Source organism: Coffea eugenioides, chromosome 10, assembly GCF_003713205.1.
Source record: "Coffea eugenioides isolate CCC68of chromosome 10, Ceug_1.0, whole genome shotgun sequence".
Taxonomy (NCBI): domain Eukaryota; kingdom Viridiplantae; phylum Streptophyta; class Magnoliopsida; order Gentianales; family Rubiaceae; genus Coffea; species Coffea eugenioides.
This window is the reverse complement of record NC_040044.1, coordinates 1,763,388-1,784,133: the sequence shown is the minus strand read 5'-3', so window position 1 is coordinate 1,784,133 and position 20,746 is coordinate 1,763,388. Positions and strand designations below refer to the sequence as shown.

Below are 20,746 nucleotides of genomic sequence, written 5' to 3'. Positions count from 1 at the left end.
TCTAGTACCCCGTTTTCTCTTCTGATTTTCAACGGTGCGCATATTATAATGTATATTATTTTGTTGCATGAAACATGGATGGCATGTAGCGAACTAGGATATAAAAAATCTTGGTCCAAAACGAACATGAAACCAGCTATTTAGTCTCAATTTTTTCCGGCAAGGAATCAGATAAAAGGGAAAAAAGCAGATGCAAGTTCAATACAAACGAAAAAAGCCAACGAAAAATCACACCCGAAACAGGTAAACTCATAAAGAAGGAACAAAAACCCACAGAATATGCCTACTGTGCACACATCCACATGTTGCATATTATACCAACCTTTCGAAATGGGAAAAAACAATCCCAAAAAAATAATTATTATTAAAAAAAAGTATCAAACCAACAAGAAGATGAACAATAACAATACTAGTAATATTAATAGAATGAAAACGATCAAAATGGGAAAGAAATTCGAAATGGAAACCAACATAACCGAAATGTCATGGTACATTTTTGTTACTCATCTGTTCTTCCTTTTTTTGTCCCAACTACTTCGATGGGGGGATGTCAATGGTCAATACACTTAATGAAAAACAACATCAGATCAATGTATACTGAATGCAGTCAAGAAGGGAAAGCTCTTTAGCCTCAACTACCAGTTAGCACTTTGTTTTCTTTTTTTTTCGTTTTAAGACCTTGGTGGTGGAAAGAATTGCGTACCGGCCATGAAAGCACTTAGTGGAGTTGGATAAATGGAAGGGTCAAGCATAGTGAGAGCAGGGTTGGTAGAGGTGACTGCAGCGTTGGCGGTGGCCGCGGCGGCTGTCCCGATAAGATTGAGTGGTGGTTGCGGATCATGATCATGATGATGACCATGACCTCCACCGCCGCCTGAGGAAGCTTCGCCAGCACCAGCTCTTCCACTAGTAGCGTAGCGGCTTTCAAGGCCTTGATCGTAGAGAATTCCCTTGAAAACGTGACCTCCTATGTTAACAGCTGTCTGATACGCGTACTGTTCTTCTGCATCATCCATTGCACTCACTCTTACGCACCTAAATGAAGCGGGATAATTCACTTCAGCCGGAAAGTTACCCACGTCTAACCCTAGTCAAAAAAACAAGCCAATAAAAATCAGAACCCACAAAAAAATGGCCTTTAAAGAAAAAGGAACTGCAAATTTTGGAAGTGCAAAGAAAGCATTTTTACTAGAGCAAGAACAAGACTTTTTGGTCAGGTTTACTCGGTAACAGTAGTAAAAGGAGGAGAATGAAAAGAAAGGCAGGAGAGAAGACATGGAAAGAAAAATAAAGACAAAAGGGTGAGTGACTGACCATGGAAGGTGGACTTCATTGATCGCACGCAAAGGATATGAAGATATGATCTCTTTGCTGGCTGTGGTGGTTGTGGTGAGTATGACTTCTTATTATTAATAAATATATGTACCAAGTGTTGATGAGAATTTTGTTGGTATAGAGAGTATTTTCTCTCTTTCCTGTAGAGATATCTCTCTATAGAGCTAGCATTTACAGTCTCTGATTGAGAGTGTGCAAGTGCTTTGTTGTTTCTTCCTCCTAATTCCTACATACCTAATACCTACTACTACTAGTGTGCCTTTAAGATAAGAAAAATAGTTGTATCTAGATGAATGAAACGCCCATCAAATCCACTCCGTGGAGCTTTGGTTGATATTTTGCTGGAATGTTTTTGAAGAAAACAAACGTTACCTGAAGTGGAAGTAGGCAAACGAGTGCAAGCAAGAGAGGAAGAGCCCCCTCCTCCTCCGCCTGGATTTTCTCTGAGTCTTTTGGGGTTATCACCTCTGATCAGGCTCAATTGTTGTTGATTTTGTTGTTGCTGCTGTTGTTGAGTTTGCAGAGCAGAGACTTGTTGTCTTTCACGCCTTTTGGCAGCAGGAACCCAAGTACTCTTAACGTGAGTTTGGCACTGAAACCCTCGGCTCTTACAACAAGTTCTGCACCTCATATGTGGACAGTCTTTCTTAGCTTGATTCCCACAGTCTTGGCAATTCATAGTAGCACCACCACCACCACCACTACTACTGCCACTACCAGTTCCTCCTCCTCCTCCGTGCCTCATCACCCTAAATCCTGCTGATCTATAGGAAGAATCATCACCAATACTACCACTACCACCACTACCGCTACTGATGATCCTCCTACTGGGACCCACTGAGAAATCCACATCCTGCCCAACTACTTGATGATGATGATGATGATGTATTCTTTGTTGATGCAACTGGTAGTATTGCTGCCATAGCTCAAAACCCTTGTTATAGATCTCTTCGTTCTTGAACAGATAGAAGCTGCTATTATTGGTAGTATCTTGCTGCTCTTGTTGCTCTTGCTCTTTCCCACCACCTAGTGAAAAAAACCCAGACATTTTCTACCCCTAGTGAGAAAGACACCACCAGCTAACTCTACCCTCCTGCTCCTCAATTCTCCAAAAAAATCCATAGCCCAACTCAACCTCTACGCCCTAGACAAGAATTTGGTATGCTGTGAAACATCAAGTTCTTTTCTTCCCTTTCTTTTTATTCTTTGGGGTTCGGACTAGTAGGTTGGTTTGAATAAGTGGGAAGTGGTAGCAGTAGCAGTAGTAGTAGTAGTAGTAAAGTTGCAAGGGTGTGTGTGTTTTGCGGGTGTCTTTTGTTTTTAATGCAGCTTTTCAGTTTTCAGGACAGGCTTAGGGAAAATGTTTTAAGGGCGGGGGTGAGAGAAGAAAGAAAGAAAGAAGAAAGAAAGAGAAAGAGAGAGAGAAAGGAGGGAAGGAAGCAGGACGGTTTTCTTCTCTGAGTCTTGGAGTTGGGGACTTGCTGCTGCTAACTTGAATTCCTTGTCTTTCTTTGAAGCATTAAAGTCACAGCTCCTGCAAACGCCGCCATGGCCTCTGAGACCCCTCTCTGCAACCTCAATTTAAGACAACCAACAGTAATAGTAGTACCAATATTTCCTCTCTATCTCCTTCTCTCTCACGCACTCACGCACTTACATGTACAGGTATCACACTTAACAACACTGGATGAACTGGCTCTTTGAGCCTGCAGGCACAACAAAATCTTACCACTTGCTTCTACAGTTCTCTTGCAGTTTGCAACAAAAATCTCTATCAATGAAGGATGAATCCATGACGATCGGACGGTCAATGCTTTCCCACGTGGCGAAGCATCAGCTTTTGCTTATTCGTCCTTGCACCGGAAAACACGCTCTACTTTTTTTGTTGCCTCTGACCCCCTTACCATAATAATTAAGATGGATTTTACTATTAACTTCCCAACGGAGCCAAAGCCATCTCCTAAATGAGGAAACGGTATGCTACGGGTAACTTTACTAATTCTTCCCTCACAGACCAATCAATGGAGGATGATTAGGGGGTCGTCAACTAGACACTAGGGCAATGGAGTGTGTGGTAAGATTTTCAAGTTGATATTTGCTTTTCTTTTAGTTGGAATTTTTAACCATTTACATACACATGATAGGTGAACAAGATGCCAAAGCTAAAGAGTTGATAAGAATTGATCTTGCAGGTAAGATTTTCAAGTTGATGAGAAATTTCAGATCAATGAATATATATATATACACACTAAAATTTGGCTTGCATGAATGAAAACATCTCAAGAAGTTTTTCTTTCAATTATTATTACAGAGTAATAGCATGAGAGAGATATATTCATGGCCGAACATTAGGATGATAGAGGAAGAATTCTCGAATTCAGAAAACTGCAATGGTAAGCAGCATATGGTTGGCCTTAGCCTCATACCAGTAAGTATTTTGCAGAATTATTTCTAGAATTAGAGAATAAACGCCTCGTATTCCTCTCTTAACTCTTTGAGTAATCATTTTAAGATTGACTCCATTCTACATCGAGTTTGGTTTTAGGAATATTATTGATGGGATCAATGAAGAAATGTAAAGGCAGTGCTCTATTTCGAGGTCAACTCCCATTGACAGTAACAGAAGTGATGTAACATACAAGAAGAACAAGAGAAGATCGAGGGAGAAAGAAGGGGGGGTCCTTGACTTGGGAGTTTGTATGCACCAGCAACAATAATGCATGGATCAATTAATAATGTTCTTTTATGGGTATAACAACAGTGGATCTCTGTAAAGGCCATACAGAGAATTGAAAGATCCGTCTCCATGAAATTTGCTTCGCTTTATGTACGCAAACGCAAGTTTCCACGTACTCTCTCCTATGCACTCCACACCAATATATAGGGTAGGCACAAAGAAATTAAAATTACAGTGCTCCGTTTGGATTGTTTATTTTTTAAAAAAGCAAATTTTTCGTTTGAATTAGCTGTTTTTTGAAATGTTTTTAAAAAATTTTGCTATAGAAAAGTATATTTAATAGTATATTTTGGGATATTTTTAGAAATTATTTTGGGATATTAAAGAGTAGAAAAGTTTCTAGAATATATTTTGAGATATCTTTTAAATTTTAAAAAAATTTAAACTAATTTTTAGATTACCTTTTAGAGTACTTTTTAAAAAATTTTATTGTATTTGAAAAACTAATTTTTGAAAAATACTTCCATCCAAACAGAGCCTTTTCATGTACAATATTACAGAAATATACAGATAAAAATAATCTCAAAAATATCAAAAATAACCTCAAAAATATATTTTAAAAAAACCTTAAAAACAACCTCATCTACAATAAAAGTTTTCATCTATATTGCTACAGTAAAATATTTCAAAAACACCCTAAAAAACAGTTAATCCTAAAAAACAGTTAATCCAAGCAGAAGAAATCAAATCTAAGGTAATCAAGTAGTATTAATGGAAAGAGTAGCAATCTTCTGCGATGCATATGGATATGGTTTTGTAGAATGCCCATGTGGTGGTAGCACTTCTTTTTAATTTAATACTAGTATGAAGCAATGGTGTAAACTGTAAAGTAGGATTTTTTTCATATTGCTGGAAACAATGTCGACATATTATATTGTTAAATTCTTTATTCTGCTGCCTAAGCCTCTTCGTCCAACAAAAGACATCGGAAGATCAGCATCATTTCACGAGTCCAAGAATTGCTTTACTTGGGCCTGTCAACGGGCCGGAATTCATTATATTCAGACTCGAATTCGGCGCACTATATCGGATTCGGATCCGACCCATTTATCCGACGGGTCTTTTACTCTATGTTCCGAATCCGGGTCTACCCGAAAAAAACTAACAAAATTTATAATTCCTAACAAAAATGAGAAAAAAACATATATTTAAAATCTAATTTCTAACTAATACAAAAAAAATCAAATTAACCTTACTCAAATACATCACCCTAATCAATTATATTGATTAGGATCCGGGTCCAATTATATTGATTACTCAAATATATCATCCTAATCAAATTATATTAATAAATATATATTTTAAATTATTAATCCATCTATATCCGGATCCGGGTCAAATACGGGTCGGAATACTATATTCCATATCCGACCCGTTTTTTTTTTTTTTTGACAAAAAACGGGTCCGGATCCGGAACCGGGTAACGGAATTAAATCCCTACCCATACTCGGATAAATTTGACGGATCCGATCCGGACCCTGGTCTAGACCCGGACCGTTGACAGCCCTAGCTTTACTCTCATTCCCTCTTATTCTTCTTCTTCTTTTTTTTTTTCCAACCCTTTTATGTGAAATTGGTGCGTGACGTATCAATCTGCCCATGCATTATCCTCAAGTTGTGAGTCTCTAACCAAATCATAGAGAATGAACATGGATGGAATCATTAAGACCAGTTGAGAAAATTTCTCTTCTTTTCCATTGAGTTATATCACAAAATTTCTTCTACAAATTTGATCATTATAGCGTAGATCAAAATCCCATTAGAATGCTGAAACAAAGGGTATATTATGAACTGAAATCATCACGTCAAGTTATAATTCTTTCGTATGGTAAAGGTGTCTATGAGTGCTACTTGCTATTTTGTGTTAGCGTTGGCGTTATTCCTCAGAAAACTAAAAGAAATTTGCTACTTGTTCTTGAGCCAACTCAAAAACAATAAATAACGAAGAAGAAAGAATATGTATGTATATATATATATATATATGTATATAAACATAACACAATGCAATCCAAACAATTTCAAACAGTAGCAATTTACTTTTGTAAAATAAAATTGGAAATCCAAATTATACAATTGGTCAGATCTGATGATTTGTGATTCACATTATATATATATTTTTTTTGTAACTCTGTTAAATTCAATAATTTTTCAAATCAGACATATTTTATGTATCATGCATTAAATAAACCGTGTTGGATGATTTCTAACTAGTTTTTTACTCATACTATTCGTTTTGTTTTATAAAAAAATAATAATAATAAAACACACATACATAAAGAAATAATTATTGAGATAATTATGTTGTCTAGACTTTCTCTATCTCGTTATTTCATTCATTCTGCTCCCCATCATTAGTCAAAATTGTCGGGATAACGTTGTCAATAACTTTTTCAAGCTGAGTTAACTTATTAACATCTGTTCGATAAGACAACTTAGAAGTTGCCAAGGACCAACCTTGAACTTGAACTCCGACTTGGCTTAGTGCTAATAGTATAGCCTTGTGACTGGCTCTATAATCTATATATATACGTGTATATATATATATATGTAATCTGTCACGGGCGCCATCCTCATAATTATCAGAATGGAAGAAATTATTTCTCTTTTGTCAGCTTTAACAAACACGTGACATCCCCTAATTAGTGGCCATATTTAGATTTAATTTTTCAATAATATATACGAGACCGACGACGGCCCAAATCCAGCCGTAGCTTGCCCCCGAGGTCTTTGACGAAAATCAGAAATCAGTTTAGAAGAAATCATCAAGAATCAGTGGCCGCATCGGATCAATTTTCAATACTAATCTAGGCTAACCAAAACGTGAAAAGCACTAATTAGTTGCCATAATTCAATGATGAGCGTTTGTTTAGTAGCAGTAGTAAATAGCGATTCAAATTGGATATTTATATTTTTAGGGGCCCGAGGTTCTTTCTTTTCACTATTTGACCCTCTGCCCTCTCTCATGGATACAAATATCTGCCTGCGACCCACATTATTATTATTATATTTCTGACCAATTATTCTTAGGCAAACCTTTTGCATGATAGATAGCGCGCGACTTGACAATAGTCATCGATTCTTCTTTCCCCAGAATATATATATATATATGTATATTTATGTACTCATCGATTCTTGTGGCTGCCTTCATTTTTTTTTTTAAACGAACTTTCTTTCTTTTTGTCCTTTTTTGTGGCGGAAGAAAGCTTCTGAAAGCGTTTATTCCACGGGTAATTAATTCATTCATGCTCTCATTTCAGTAGATCAATATACCCCCCTTTCAAAAAGTTCAGTATTGTTTGTTGACTGTCATTTGCTGCCGGAAAAAAAGGTGATAGAGAAATGTGTTCACGAAAAACAAGTCAATTTTTTAGCGAAAAACAGCAATCCAAACAAGGCCTACATGCTCGAATCGAAGTGAGGCAGACTGCTAGGATATGATGATTGATTGATATATCCCATAAAATCTGCCCGTGCCAAAAAAGAACTTTGATTATTACTAGTACTAGTATTGTTGTCTGAAAATCGTAGCCATCTCCTTCCTTGAGGATTGCAATTTGAGTCCAATTGCTAAATCCCAGAAAATGGGGAATCCCTTTTCCAAGACTTGATGCTACTACTACAACATTCCTTAATCGTGATCATTCGAGAGCCTAACCATAATCATAGTACTAGTAGTGTATTTTCTTCTTTCTTGAAAAGTAGCAAATAGAAGAAGGGCTTGAAAATCCATTTGGGCACATCACATGTTAGAGAGAGAAAAAAAAAAAAAAAAGAGCAAGTCATACTATGTCATATGATATGGTAAGGGTCATCCCAGAAAATCTGCTGATCATCATGGATATAAATGAAACTTGATAGAGGAGCAGTAGGCTGCCCGCAGGAGTTGCTTTGTTGTTGTTATGGTTGATGATATAAGATATGCAGTAGTAGAAGTAGTGGCAGTAGACTCAGAGGTAAAATCAAATTTATTGCTAGTTTGAATCAAGTACGTAAAGGAGGAGAAAGAAAGAAGGATTAGAGGGGTGCTGGACTGGCTGATGATGAATGGATATGTGCGAGTCCCAATAATTGTGTCTCTGCCATTCTCGAGCCCTGTGCTCAGCTTTACCCCGGTTGACTCTGCTAATGTTCTGATTCAGAATGAGTCCCGTGTCCCTGTCCGTGTCAATTCAATTATACTCTGTAACAATGTGAGATAACATACCAAAAATTTTAGCTACTATTGCGAACTTTCTCTTCAGCCCTGCCCGGCCCCCAGCTCTAGATATTCTTCTTCTCATAACTGCATTTTTACTCTCTCTCGAATTACATATAGAGGCCTCCACGTGAATGGGCTGGTGGTTGGCGCCTCCTCCTCGGGACCGTTAGGTTCTGGGGTCGAACCTCCGCAGCAACATCAGTTCGCCGTGCATTTAACGTGCTAGGTCTGGTTGGGGCGTTGGGCCGGGCCGGAGTGGGGATTAGTCGGGCCGCCTTTACGTACTTGACCCGGACACCCCAATCCGTCGACAAAAAAAAAAAAAAAAAAAGAATTACATATAGAGAGTTTTTTGTAACGGGAATGTGTGCTTTCCTGGAAATAGTTGTAAAGCAAATCATCAACGAGTCCAATCAAAGTAATCATCTTAATACTACATCCCGAGGACTAAGAAGTAATAAATTCATTGTTATGAAAATAGAGAGACCTAGATCTAGGAGATCAATTTCGAATCTTGAAGGATAAGTATTAGTAACATCTATATCCCTAGGTATTTTTTTAATAGGATTACAAAGTAATACCGCCACATTAGTTGGAGTAATACGTATAGACTACGATGTGCACCGAATTTAAGTCAATTAACTCAAATACATGACAACAATAATCCCACAAATTAATTCGCATATAATCCCTAATAAAAACTTCCTCCAACTCTCCCATGAAAGAAAGATTTTATAAACAAGTTTTTCTGATCCTTCTCCTCTCTCTATTTTTTTTTTTCATTTGTGTGAATAAATTCTCTTTTAAGATTTTCTAGTTAAAGTATCTTTTCTCTAAAAGTTGCTTAATGAGATTTTTTTTTGGCTCTTCTATACTTTTCTAGTACAAGCTTTTTTTTCTCCTAGGGATTACCGGTGGGAGTTTTAGGTAATTTTTTCATTTTTTTTATATTAGATCTGAGTTTTTTAATTTTTGATTGTTAGATCTGAAATTTTTAAAATTTATTTGACAGATCTCACCATAATATCAAGATTTATAGTAGTTAATCAGCAAATCTGACAATTGGAAGCATGCATAGATGTTCATGTGGCTACAATTATTTTATCTTATTTTTAAAAATATTTTTTGAAACTTCACAATATAATTTTTATCTATTATTTAGATCTGTAGTATCAATTTTTTAGATTTGATCTTTCATATCAATGATAATTTCTGTCATTAGTGCAAATTTTAATGAAAGTATAATAATATTTTATAAAAAAAACTCACATATAATGGCAAAATAAACTCATATATAGTTGAAATCGAATTCAATACCTCTGATTTATAGGACGTCCTTCGTTATTTAATTTATATATATAGTACTTTTGATGTTTCAATTGCATTTTATTATGTACAAACACACACACACACACACACATATAAGAGACACATACCCGGACATAGTTTTAATTTTCTAGTGTATTGATTGAGTGTGTTTAGATCGAAGATTATTTGAAATATTATTTGCAATATATTTGAGATAAAAAGATTGTTGAAAACATAAAAAGTTGATTGAGAAGCATAATTATGATGTAAGCAAACTAATATTTGAAAAAAATATTACTATCCAAACACACTGAAATATGCTAGTAACTCTTCCCGGAGGGAATTGAGTGAAAAAAAAAAGGGGGATAGGAAGGGAAGGGGCTGGTTATGGTGGCTATTCTTCATTAGTCATTACCTTGAAGAAAAAGTTTCAGTAAACCAAAAAAGGATTTCACCCTCCCATTTTGATCATGTAGAATTCGGGACAAGGAAGCTTCCGTCTAGCGTTTCGAGACTAGCGGAATTGTTCTTTAGCGGATACATAGATGTGACTTGAAGACCTGGGAGGCTGGTTTTATGATTGCAAGAAACGTAAAATATATATATATATATATATATATATATATATATATTATTGTTGTTGTGATCCCAACTACAGCTCATTATTCAACATGATACAATACCCATTAGAGCTCGGTAATCAATATGGGATTAAGAAATGTTGCATGGAAACTTGTCGAAATCCAAGTTTTAGCTTTTCGCAGAGCGTAACATCCATTTGAAGCTAAAACGCTTGGCTGTCAAAATTTTTTTTCTTTGAATTCTACGGATTCAAATATCGTAATTAATTGAGTACCTACTTTAATCTCTTACTATTGGGTTGAGCTTCAATTTAATGAGTTCTATTCTACTAGCGATCAAATAGAGAACGATATTGACACTAGGCTTTTGGCCTGATGGTCATCACTAACTTGGTGGTGTGGGAAATCAAGAGTTCAACCTTTGTCTCCCACCAACTTTAATTTGCCTTATTTGATGGAGTCTATACTTACGCCGAGTTCCCCTTCTTAGATTAGGTTAGATTAGATTATAGAAATTCCACCGTTGCAAAAAAAAAATAATAGAGAACGACGTTTCACTACCAAAAAATAAAACAAAAATGGGGAAAAAGAAACTCTCAATTGCTTCACTCCAGCCATCAACTTTTGAATTTTATTGCTGGAAAGCTGATTACAAAAGTTGTAATCTGCAAAATAATTAAAGTTCCATTAAATGGAAGCCACATTATTTGTTAAAAAATGTACCAGACTGTCTGAGATAAATAACACATGGATGCCAGTGCAATATGTACCTAGCTACCCTATACAACGTACCCTTTTTTTTTTTTTTTGGGATATAAATCTACCTAGTACTCAGCTATCAAGAACTAAGAGATGGTAATTTCTGCTGTACTTCTTTTCTGTTGTTCCATGGATGTATTATGGATGTATGGAGTCACCATCACTCATTATTAACTCAGGGATAATTAATTCCTCCATCAATCAATTGATGTCAACCGGCATCTCATTCTAATCGGTCCATCCAGAATTGGGTGGATGTTGAAGAATTCTTTAATTTTCTTTAAATATACTCGATGATCAGCTTTACTCAAGTTGAGTTTGAAATCTTAAAGATTTTCTTTGTTGGGGAACATCTAATTATCCGAATGTATTTTGATGGATGCTTTCTTCATTCTACTACTAGTAGAAATAGAACCCATATATGGAAAGTCCATTCACAGGGCAGGATTGTACGGATGGATGGACCTAGTTTTTTTTTTTTTTTTTTTCAAAATTACTGGTAGTATTAAATTAACAACTCGAATCGAACTCGAGAAAGGCCGAAAGGAGGAACGAGGAAGGCCGAAAGATATGGTCCTGAGCCTAGTCATACAAAAGGGTGGGTCCGCGGCAAGTTGGTGGGGTCCTCCTGACCCCCCATGTGCTGGACATAATGATAAAATCTAACTAATAAAATAAAGGGGGGGCAAAACTTAATTCCAATAATTAGCGAGAGCTGTAGTAAAAGTAGTAGTAGCATATGGATGTTTTAGGTGATGATTTTTAGAGCGGGATGTAGGTTTCTCTTTAAGCTTATGATTATTATTGGCTTGTTTGGCCGTTATGGGTCGGTCATTATTTGGTGTAGGAAACCGAAAGAATCACCAGTTGCCTCCAAAATTCACATGTCTACCACCAACTTTTGAGTTTTCACAACCCTACCTATGTTAATTTTTTTTTGTCAAAATCCCTACCTATGTTAATCGAAACCTCAAATTGGCTCGCTACCTGCCTGGCTCTCTGTGATCTGTACAAATACTAGTAGGAGTACATCATATGCAGATCTTGCATATATCCTACGCCTGTTATGTATTGTATGACCATAATATATTTTTGGTAAAGAAATTTAGCTTAAAATACACGAGCGAATTTAAAATGCATGTCATATATATATATATTTGATATTCAAATTCAAATTCAAATTAAATTGTTGTAACGTCTATTTAGATCCATAAGCATATGCACTAAAAATATAAAGAAAGATTTAATTATACATACATTTATATATACAACAGTATATTCATATTTATGTACTCATGTACAAATGTCTGCATAGCTACTCATGGTAAAAGTTTCCATCTTCTCACGCTGATTGCACTTCATAAGAGTTTTTCCAAGCGATACATGTTATGTCCTATAGGGGGAAGCCTACTCTAGGGGGTGGCCCAACTGAATCGAGGGAACCTGACGGGGACTAAACCACCATCAGATCAGATGGATGTATCACGTACCCGTATAGATTTAGAACAATTCTTATATAGAAACATATTGATGGGAGACAAAATTTGAACAATTGACCTCCTCCCATCCTAAAATTAATGTTGTGGTCAACTCCTCCAGAGGGAGTTGGTTATACATGTTATGTCCTACGATAACCGGTTAAAGGAATTGTCAGAGAGAACCCTCTTCGACCTCAAAGTATATGGATTCGTCTGAAGTATGGTACTGGGGGGCGTGAATACGGGAAATTAATTTTATTGCCTTTAGCAAATATTACGAGGAAATGTGGAACAGGGACTTGACTTACAGACTACCAAATTTAACGTTTTATTTTATGCACCAAGTCAATTACTAGTTGCTGCTTGCAATGAAATTTCACATGCTTTCTTACGTGATTCTGTTACACATGCAAACTGACATGCGTAAAGAAATTTTTTACATAAAATAAGTTGGGTATGAGATAATTTGTTGGGTATAAAGAATGATTTCACTGTCTTAAGATTATTGGTTATCGTGATAATCTATCAACCGGGAAAAAAAGAGAGGGTGTCATTGGCATGCTTTTGTACAGCTAAATACCAGATCCAAGCCCAGCTTAAGCAAATACACCGAAACGAGCCATACCACAAGAGGCCCCACATAAGAGAACTCGTACCCCAAATAAAATGATTTAAATAGGTGGAAGGCCCATTCAGCGTCTGAGCATGTCGAACAGGGGAAAAAAAGGGCCGGAAAAATGGAAACCAAACATGGGCCATTGTCGTCTACGCGCACCGTGTCTGCAGTGGGTTTTACCCTACTGAGATTCTGTGTTCTGCAGCCCAAAGCACAAACCTGTTTCTTCAATCTTTTGGAAATCCAACTTGTTTATTATCAGTTGCAATTAACTGATACTAATGTTGCATGGCACCACTACATGACAAAGATTAACGTTGATCAGTCAAATTACAAGCTAGCATCAATATAACTGATACACTAGCAGTTGGGACTTCAGTGCATCAGGAGGTCCATTTGCATCTGCAGTTTGCAATTTCTGTCGCATGATATACAAGTCACTTGCTCATAGACATCAATTACTCCCACGTGACCCATGTAATGCTTGTCTAAATCACTAGTCGTGTAAATTGGGTCGTCTAGTAATCCCCAGCCGTGTAAATTGGTTCGTCTCAAGCTTACAACTTTTAAACGGTTTTGAACACATTCTTCATAGAATAGGGTTGTTTTGGCAGTAATTAAATTTAGTGTAAAACACCAGAATCAGTTCAAAACAAAACGATGGAAAGACCGAAAAAAAAAAAAGAAAAAAAAAGAAAGAGGGGGGCAATTCCATTTGATTCAACAGAAAGAAACCTCCCCCGCTTGAACTGTTGAAAACTCGAAACTTAGAAGACAATATGAGGAAGAACCCTCGCAAGCCAACAACAATTAAATAGGTACCATTAATCAAATTCAAACCAAGACAGACGCCAAGGTAACTACCAATTGCTCTTACTGCAGTAAATTCCCTTCAGAGAGTTCTAAATACTGAATCCCATTAAGATATCATTGAGTTCAGTAGATATAGCAAAAAGAATGAAAACTTGTACAGAAGGATAGAACTATGGGTAAGAAGGGGAAAAAAACTAGTCAAATACGGAGTAATACAAAAAGATAGTATCAAATTCCATTACATTATTCATAGCCAGCCACACCGCAGAAAGGGCAAAAGAAACAAAATCAGACCGGCCAATAGAGTAGGGCTCCCTGACCTTGTTTGATGGAGAGACGACATCATTCAACAAAACAAAACAGAGGTTCTAAATAGCTCTCTTCCAGCTTTCCCTACAAAGTCTCTGGATGAAACCCTTCCTTCACAGCAACAGTGAGAAAAAATATTTATCTGCCACATACAAAGCAATTGCAACATAAATATCCACACCGCCCACCAAAGAAAAAAAAAAGAAGAATAAGACGGATATGGAAAAAGAGAATATTCCAAGAATTCGCTACAATGTTAGATGGATAATTACCTCAATTCTTCATTTATATTTGGAAAGTTAATCAGCAAGTGCAGAATTATGAGATGGATGAATAAAAGGGGAAAGACATAAGACGTTTTTTGAGCGAGAGGGATTAGTAAAGAAAAACTCCAGGTAATGTGAGCAAACATCAGTTTCATTTTTTGGCATTTGGTAAAGCTACAGGCAAATTAAAAAATGGGGGATGTAGGAAACCAATTGCAGAAATAAAGTAAGTATAGTGTGGGTAAAGTAATATTCCTACCTTTATGTTTCTAACGACACAGCCTGTTGGGATGAACTAAATATTGAAAGGAATTGTAATCATCGCATTTGTGAAGGAGAGCAAAGAAGGCCAGATGCATCAGCTCCAACAACAGCAAGATCACACACAGTACATAATTGCCCCTGCTGTGATGGAACAAAATGGGTACCACAATAAGGGCAGATGACATCCTTCTGTCCACGGTATATGGGAACATACGTGGCTCCACAGGTCACAAAGGGGTTTCTGAAGTCATAATTCAGCTGAGAAACATCTTTCATGTTTCTCTCCGCAGCCTGAAGAACTTGACGAGCATTCCTGGCCTGGTTTTCATTTGTTGGATTGGTGTCCAAGAGGCGCCTAGCAAAGTTTGCTGCAGTGCTGAGGTTGCCAGCCTTGTAGCAAACAAGCATGGCATTCAATAGGGCAAGTCTAGAATGGGGGAGCTGCAGATTGCAATGAGTGAAGTAGGCAGCTAGCTCCTGCTGACGAACAGGATCCTCCTTCAATTCCCTCCTTTTTAGCTCCATTTGCAAACCTAGAACATACTCCTTTGCAATAACAATCAATTCCTTAACTTCATCCACTTCTCTCCGAGTCTCAACTACAATAAGGGGAATTGTAAGCAGAATAGACCGAAATAGTTTCAGTGCTTCAGTGAACTTTCCAGAAGTTGTGGCCTTGTAGCCAGCCTTCAGTTTCTCATCCAGCTGAGAAAAGTTGAACACAAGGGCAGGTGGACCCCGCACATTAGGACTTGCTGCCTCGCTCCAACCCCGTTCAACTGCAACAGTAATCACTGGTGCAGAGGAGAAGGCACGCAGATAAGTATGACTGCCTGACTGAAGATCAATAAACAACGGCTTCAAAGGAGAAAAATTTCTTATTCCTAATTGTCGGCTCAGTAATCGCATTGCAGTGTCAAAATTCCCAGCAGCAGCATGTTCTGCGGCAATGGATGATTTCTGAACCCAAATCTGGCTAACAGGCATTCCATTAGTTGGTGTTATGAATACAGATGAACGTGTATTTGAAGCAGTCTTAGGCGTATCAGCATCAGGTGGCAGATCCAGATCCTCAAGATCCCATCCTCCCTCCTCATTGTCTTCCTGCACTTCATCTTCATCCAAGACCATACTGATGTCACCATTCTGGATGTTTTCAACTTCACCAATATCCAAAGCCTCGCCCCAATCAGCATCTGCGGCATCTTCATAGTCCTCTTGTGTACCCTTCCCAGCATTATCAAGACCACCCTCAAAGATCCCTCTCGTGACCATCAACAAGGGCCAATCTCCACCACATAATACAGGTTTTGGGGGAATCAAGAGTGAAGCAGATTTCCCCTTGGGCAAAGTTGGAACGTTATCTCCCAGATCTGCAGCAAGACGCTCAGCAACATCATGAAGCCCATGGACTGAGGCTGTGATGTATGCGAGGGGCAAATGACCAGCATTCTCCAAAATCTTGACACGTTCTTGGATATCACCCAGGTACAAAGCATCATGGAACTGGCCCATAACATCATTCTTAACTTCAGCAATTTTCATCATTTTGGACAACTTTTCCAAATTCCCCGTTGTCAAATAAAGGAATGACAGCCTCTCGAAGTTCTTCGTCCTCTGATATGCATATTCAACTATGCCAGCATTACCCTGACGAAGGGCCTCCACCCCTAGCCTGTACCAGTGATCTTTCTCATCAATCTCTTTAGCAGATGCAACTGCTATCTGGATGTTTCCACTTTCGAGAGCCAAGTTGAATCGAGTTCGCTCATCCTTTACAAAATGCAGAGCAACTTCTGGAAATCCCTTCTGCTGCAAATAAGCAATCATGGCTTGCCCACAGAGTTCTGAGTTCCTAATCATACTCATGACCTGGTCATATCTCTTCCTTAGCAGAGACAGCTTAAAAATGTACTCGGTTGAATCAATAATAATAGGACGATTTTTGCCTTCTCGATCCAGGCAAAAGATTGTATTGCCATATATTTTAGTGATGTATATCGGGACATCCAGGGTTTTAATAATTCCACTGTCCCCATTAGGAAGGCAATACTTGATGTGCGTCAGTGTTGTGTATATGAAAACACCATTATCATCCCAAGCTCCACTCTTGACACGGATTGTCTCGTGAAGAGTACACCGATGAACAAGTTTCTTATCAGCTATGACTATCGAGTGCTTGCTGAGCAAAGCAACGCTTTCCATGTCCTGTGACCAGACTACATACCTGATGAAAGAAGTCTGAAGTTCCCCAAGTACCAAGCGCTGTTGGAGGTCAAAAATGACAACTCGGTCCTCTGCCCTACACAGCAAGTTTCCTGTGCCTGCATAAAAAATTGCATCTGTAGCAATAGGAAGAGGACTCTTCTTGACAGTATCATTCTTAAGATTCTTGACTGCCACTTGGTTGCTGCTCTTCTCAAGCACAGCAAATCTATTTCGAGCAACGAAAACTGCTGAACCTCCAATACCTCTTTTGGCCTCTTGAACAGTTTCACCTCTACCATAGTTGTCTTTCGGTACAATATAGAGCTCATAAGAACCTCCATCCATGTCTGAACATATTAAAGCAGCATTTTCAGTAGGGCTGTAGGAAAGAGTGCGGGGGCCTTGATTTAAGCTGTTAGAACCAGGCCTCCTAATTGGTATCAACTGAGTATCTTTCTGAGTTGAGCACTCAAAAATGCGCAGGAAGCGATCTTTCACATAAAGCAGAGAATCACCACTCACAGAAAATGCAGGGCGTTCCCTCTCCAGTTTGAATACAATCATGCCACTGTCATGACCGGCAGCTAGAAGATTCATCTCAGGGTGAGCCGCAAGGATCCAGAATCGGTCATGTTCCCTTCTGAAAGTCTGAAGACCTGTTCTCTTTGTAGCATCCCACACTCGTATGCTCTTATCTTCTGAATTTGAGACAATAATGTCCTGTCTTGCATGGAATAGAACACATGACACATTGTTCATATGCCCTCTCAATGTGTCAACTTCCCAAGCTTTTGTGTCTGCAGAAAAATAATTGAGAATCTCATAATAATTAGGGCTTTTACTTCCAAGATGAAGAGAAATAATTAAAAAAGTAACAGCAGAAATGCTGGAAACGAAATTTTCAGCTAGGTGGTCACATTTCTATGTTTTTTTTTTTTGTGGTGGGGGGGTGGTTGGGGAAGAAACTATACTTTAAAAAGACCATTGATCTTGCACTGGGCCAGTTTTCTACAGCACAAAAGCAAATGCAACACAAAATTAATTTCCTCAACATTTTTATTTCTACAAAATAAACAAAATAAGTGCATGAAGGGGAAGCATTTAATGAGTAGAATAATAAGGGACCTAGTCAGGTGTGAGACAATGTATCCAACATATTGAAAGAAGACCGTCCTTTGGAAACCCATTTGAAAAGAATCAAAATATTAAAAAAAAAGGACTATGCAGCAACCTTTTGAAAGTCAAACAAAGAAAAACTGAAGTCACCTCCACATAAACCTAATTATTAAAAAGATTATGCCCACCCACAGGAATTAGAAAAAGTATGCCCACCCACAGGAATTAGAAAAAGAATGCTGCTACCGCAGGTTCTGGTGAATATGCCATTAGCTTACATAACATCTAAACACTTCTTTATTTATTGTAAATTTGATAGAGACCGCCTGCACAACTTAAAAGGCTTATCAAGAGTAGTAAACTAAATTTTCACGCAATAAAGCTTCTAAAACAGTTCAGTAGCATGCCATAGTTTCTTGAATAGAAGGAAAATACTAAAAGGACAAAAAAAGACTGGGATATTCAATTTGTGTAGTCTAAAAACTAGCAATTTGCAACACTTGTAACCCACGTATGTACAAAATATGATTTTTCAACCTAAAAATGTACACTAACTACAACACCAAGAAACTAGAAATAGAGAAAAAAAAAGTTTTCAGTCTAAGCGACAAGAAAATTCTAATTTGGGGGGCCAGGGGGAAGAATAGTTTCATACCATTCATTCGCCAGATTTTAACTTGGCGATCATCAGCACCAGAGACAATCAAAGGGAGAGTGGGATGGAATGAAGCCCAGTTCACTCCTCGATCATGACCCTCTAGGACATACTTTACAACTGCATCGACACCACCGAAGAAATCGGTGTTCATCTGACTCAATCTGAGGATGTCATCAGCAGGGGACACTGTTTTCTTCCTCAGGGCACCAATATCCCACACTCGAACGGTCTGATCCAAAGAAGCAGACACAACTAAGTCCTCCTTGGGATGGAATGAGGCACACATCACATAGTGGTTGTGCCCAGTCAAGACAGAGATACAAGTTCGAGACTGCCAGTTCCATATTCTGATTGTTTGATCATCACTTGCACTAACAATCCATGGATACTCGTGGTGAAATTGAACAGTACGAATGTAATCAAGATGCCCAAGCAGGGTAAACAAACACCTATGCAGCTTGTAATTCCAAACCTTGATCTTATAATCATCTCCTGAAAAAAAAAAAAAGGTTCTGTATCATGATTCCTGACAATGGGAAAACAACATGGAAGGGAGGATAACCTCCTTTACTGAGGAGGATATCAAGCTTCCACCCTCATCAAGTTTCCACAACAGAAAAAGTTCATTAGCTCAAAGGCCTGCTGAAAACCAAAAGCAGATGTTCAATATGTATTGGAGCTTGGGGATTTGGATCCACCTCTTTTGGAAAGTCCAACAGTAGAACCAGAATAGCACAACAGATCCAATCTTTGCTTTCTAAACTGTCCCACCAGATGACCACTAACCCAAAAGGAAAAAATCACTTATTTACAAGGGAAAACAACAAATTGCAACCAACATATGTCAATCCCCCTAATGCTGATGCATAGGGTTGAATACTTTAACAATGAGAGACAAACAACTCATTCAATCCAGCTCCCTAATCCAAATTTTTACAAGTCCAAATAAACAAACTGAAATCATGTAAAAAGTGGCACACATCGCAACTATCCCATCAGATCGCTACTAATTAGAAAGGAAATAATATAGCTTATTCACAACAGAAAACAACAAAATGCAACCGACATATCCAATTCCCCTAATGCTGATGCACACAGTTGAAATCATAATCCATTAAAATTGAAAGACAACCCACATTTAAATCCATCTCCCTAATCTACATTAGTACAAGGCTAAATAAACAAACTGCAATCACGTAACGAATAGAACAAATCAAACATTTACCGCTCAAAAACAAAAACTCCCGAATCATAAATCGTAAATTCCAAACTAAGTAAGAGCTGATTCGTCAATTAGATCCAAGTACAAACTAAAATTAACCAAACATAGATCATATTTCGATCCCCAAATACTCAATTAAAATACAAATGGGAATAAAACCAATACCTCCGGAGACAAAGAGAGGTTGAGATTTATGGAAATGGACGCCACGCACGGGGCCATCGTGCTCGTCAAACCGATCGATGAGAGTGCCCATACGATAGTCCCATAGCTGGATCACACCACTATGAAGACTGGCCAAGATCCATGGTCGCTTGCTATGAAAGCTCAACCCCTTCACTCGATTACTCTTGGTTTCGAACTTGGTTAACATTTTCTCTTCACCTTAATTGCCCCAAAACTAACTCCTGGAAGGGGGAAAGCAGTGAGATCAGTGAAAATTTGCTGCGAAATTCGGGTGGGAAACCCTAATTGGATTTAGAAGTGAAGGAGATCTGATTGATTTAATGGGTCAGATCTGAAACGAATTGAATTGCTGAGGCTTTAAAATTGGGGATCAGATTTATTTATATCGGGGTGGGGGTACTGGGGAGTGTGGAGCATAGCGTAGAAAGGAGAAAAGATTGCTAATTTGCTATTTGTCTAGTGACGAGGCTTTGAGAGACTTTTACGAGTAAAAAGCTTAAGGAGGCCTAAACTATTGTCATTGTCTATTTTGACCCTTTATCTATATCTTATTTTTAATTGGCCCTTAAATAATTAAAACAGCACACTTTAAGAACTTTCGATGACTTTAAATAAAAATTGGGCCGAATTTAAAGAATATTTTTGTTCATTTAAAATTGAAGCTTCGAGACTAGCATCAAAAATCCCTAAAA

General features: G+C 37.8%; 2 protein-coding genes across 2 annotated transcripts; both read right to left on the bottom strand.

Annotated features, from left to right (window-relative positions):
• Positions 1-671: 671 nt before the first annotated feature.
• On the bottom strand, positions 672-2,383 carry LOC113750886 (protein SHI RELATED SEQUENCE 1-like). Its single transcript, XM_027294826.1, has 2 exons — positions 1,708-2,383; positions 672-1,087 (listed from the first exon to the last, which is right to left on the bottom strand). Exons 1-2 carry the CDS (start codon positions 2,381-2,383, stop codon positions 672-674), a joined length of 1,092 nt encoding a protein of 363 aa, XP_027150627.1.
• Positions 2,384-13,859: 11,476 nt separating this feature from the next.
• LOC113748966 (coatomer subunit alpha-1-like) lies at positions 13,860-20,488 on the bottom strand. The gene is made up of 4 exons (XM_027292577.1): positions 20,034-20,488; positions 18,644-19,138; positions 14,660-17,669; positions 13,860-14,276 (listed from the first exon to the last, which is right to left on the bottom strand). The coding sequence occupies exons 1-3, from the start codon at positions 20,239-20,241 to the stop codon at positions 14,719-14,721; spliced, it is 3,654 nt and encodes a 1,217-aa protein (XP_027148378.1). The 5' UTR covers positions 20,242-20,488; the 3' UTR covers positions 13,860-14,276; positions 14,660-14,718.
• Positions 20,489-20,746: the final 258 nt, after the last annotated feature.

Coding starts and splice junctions, on each gene's coding strand:
- LOC113750886 (XM_027294826.1), bottom strand. CDS start 2,383: ATGTCTGGGTTTTTTTCACTAGGTGGTGGGAAAGAGCAAGAGCAACAA. Junction 1,088..1,707: donor TTTGCCTACTTCCACTTCAG/GTAACGTTTGTT, acceptor TTTTTTGACTAG/GGTTAGACGTGGGTAACTTT.
- LOC113748966 (XM_027292577.1), bottom strand. CDS start 20,241: ATGTTAACCAAGTTCGAAACCAAGAGTAATCGAGTGAAGGGGTTGAGC. Junction 19,139..20,033: donor ACCTCTCTTTGTCTCCGGAG/GTATTGGTTTTA, acceptor TTTTTTTTTCAG/GAGATGATTATAAGATCAAG. Junction 17,670..18,643: donor TAAAATCTGGCGAATGAATG/GTATGAAACTAT, acceptor ATTTTTCTGCAG/ACACAAAAGCTTGGGAAGTT.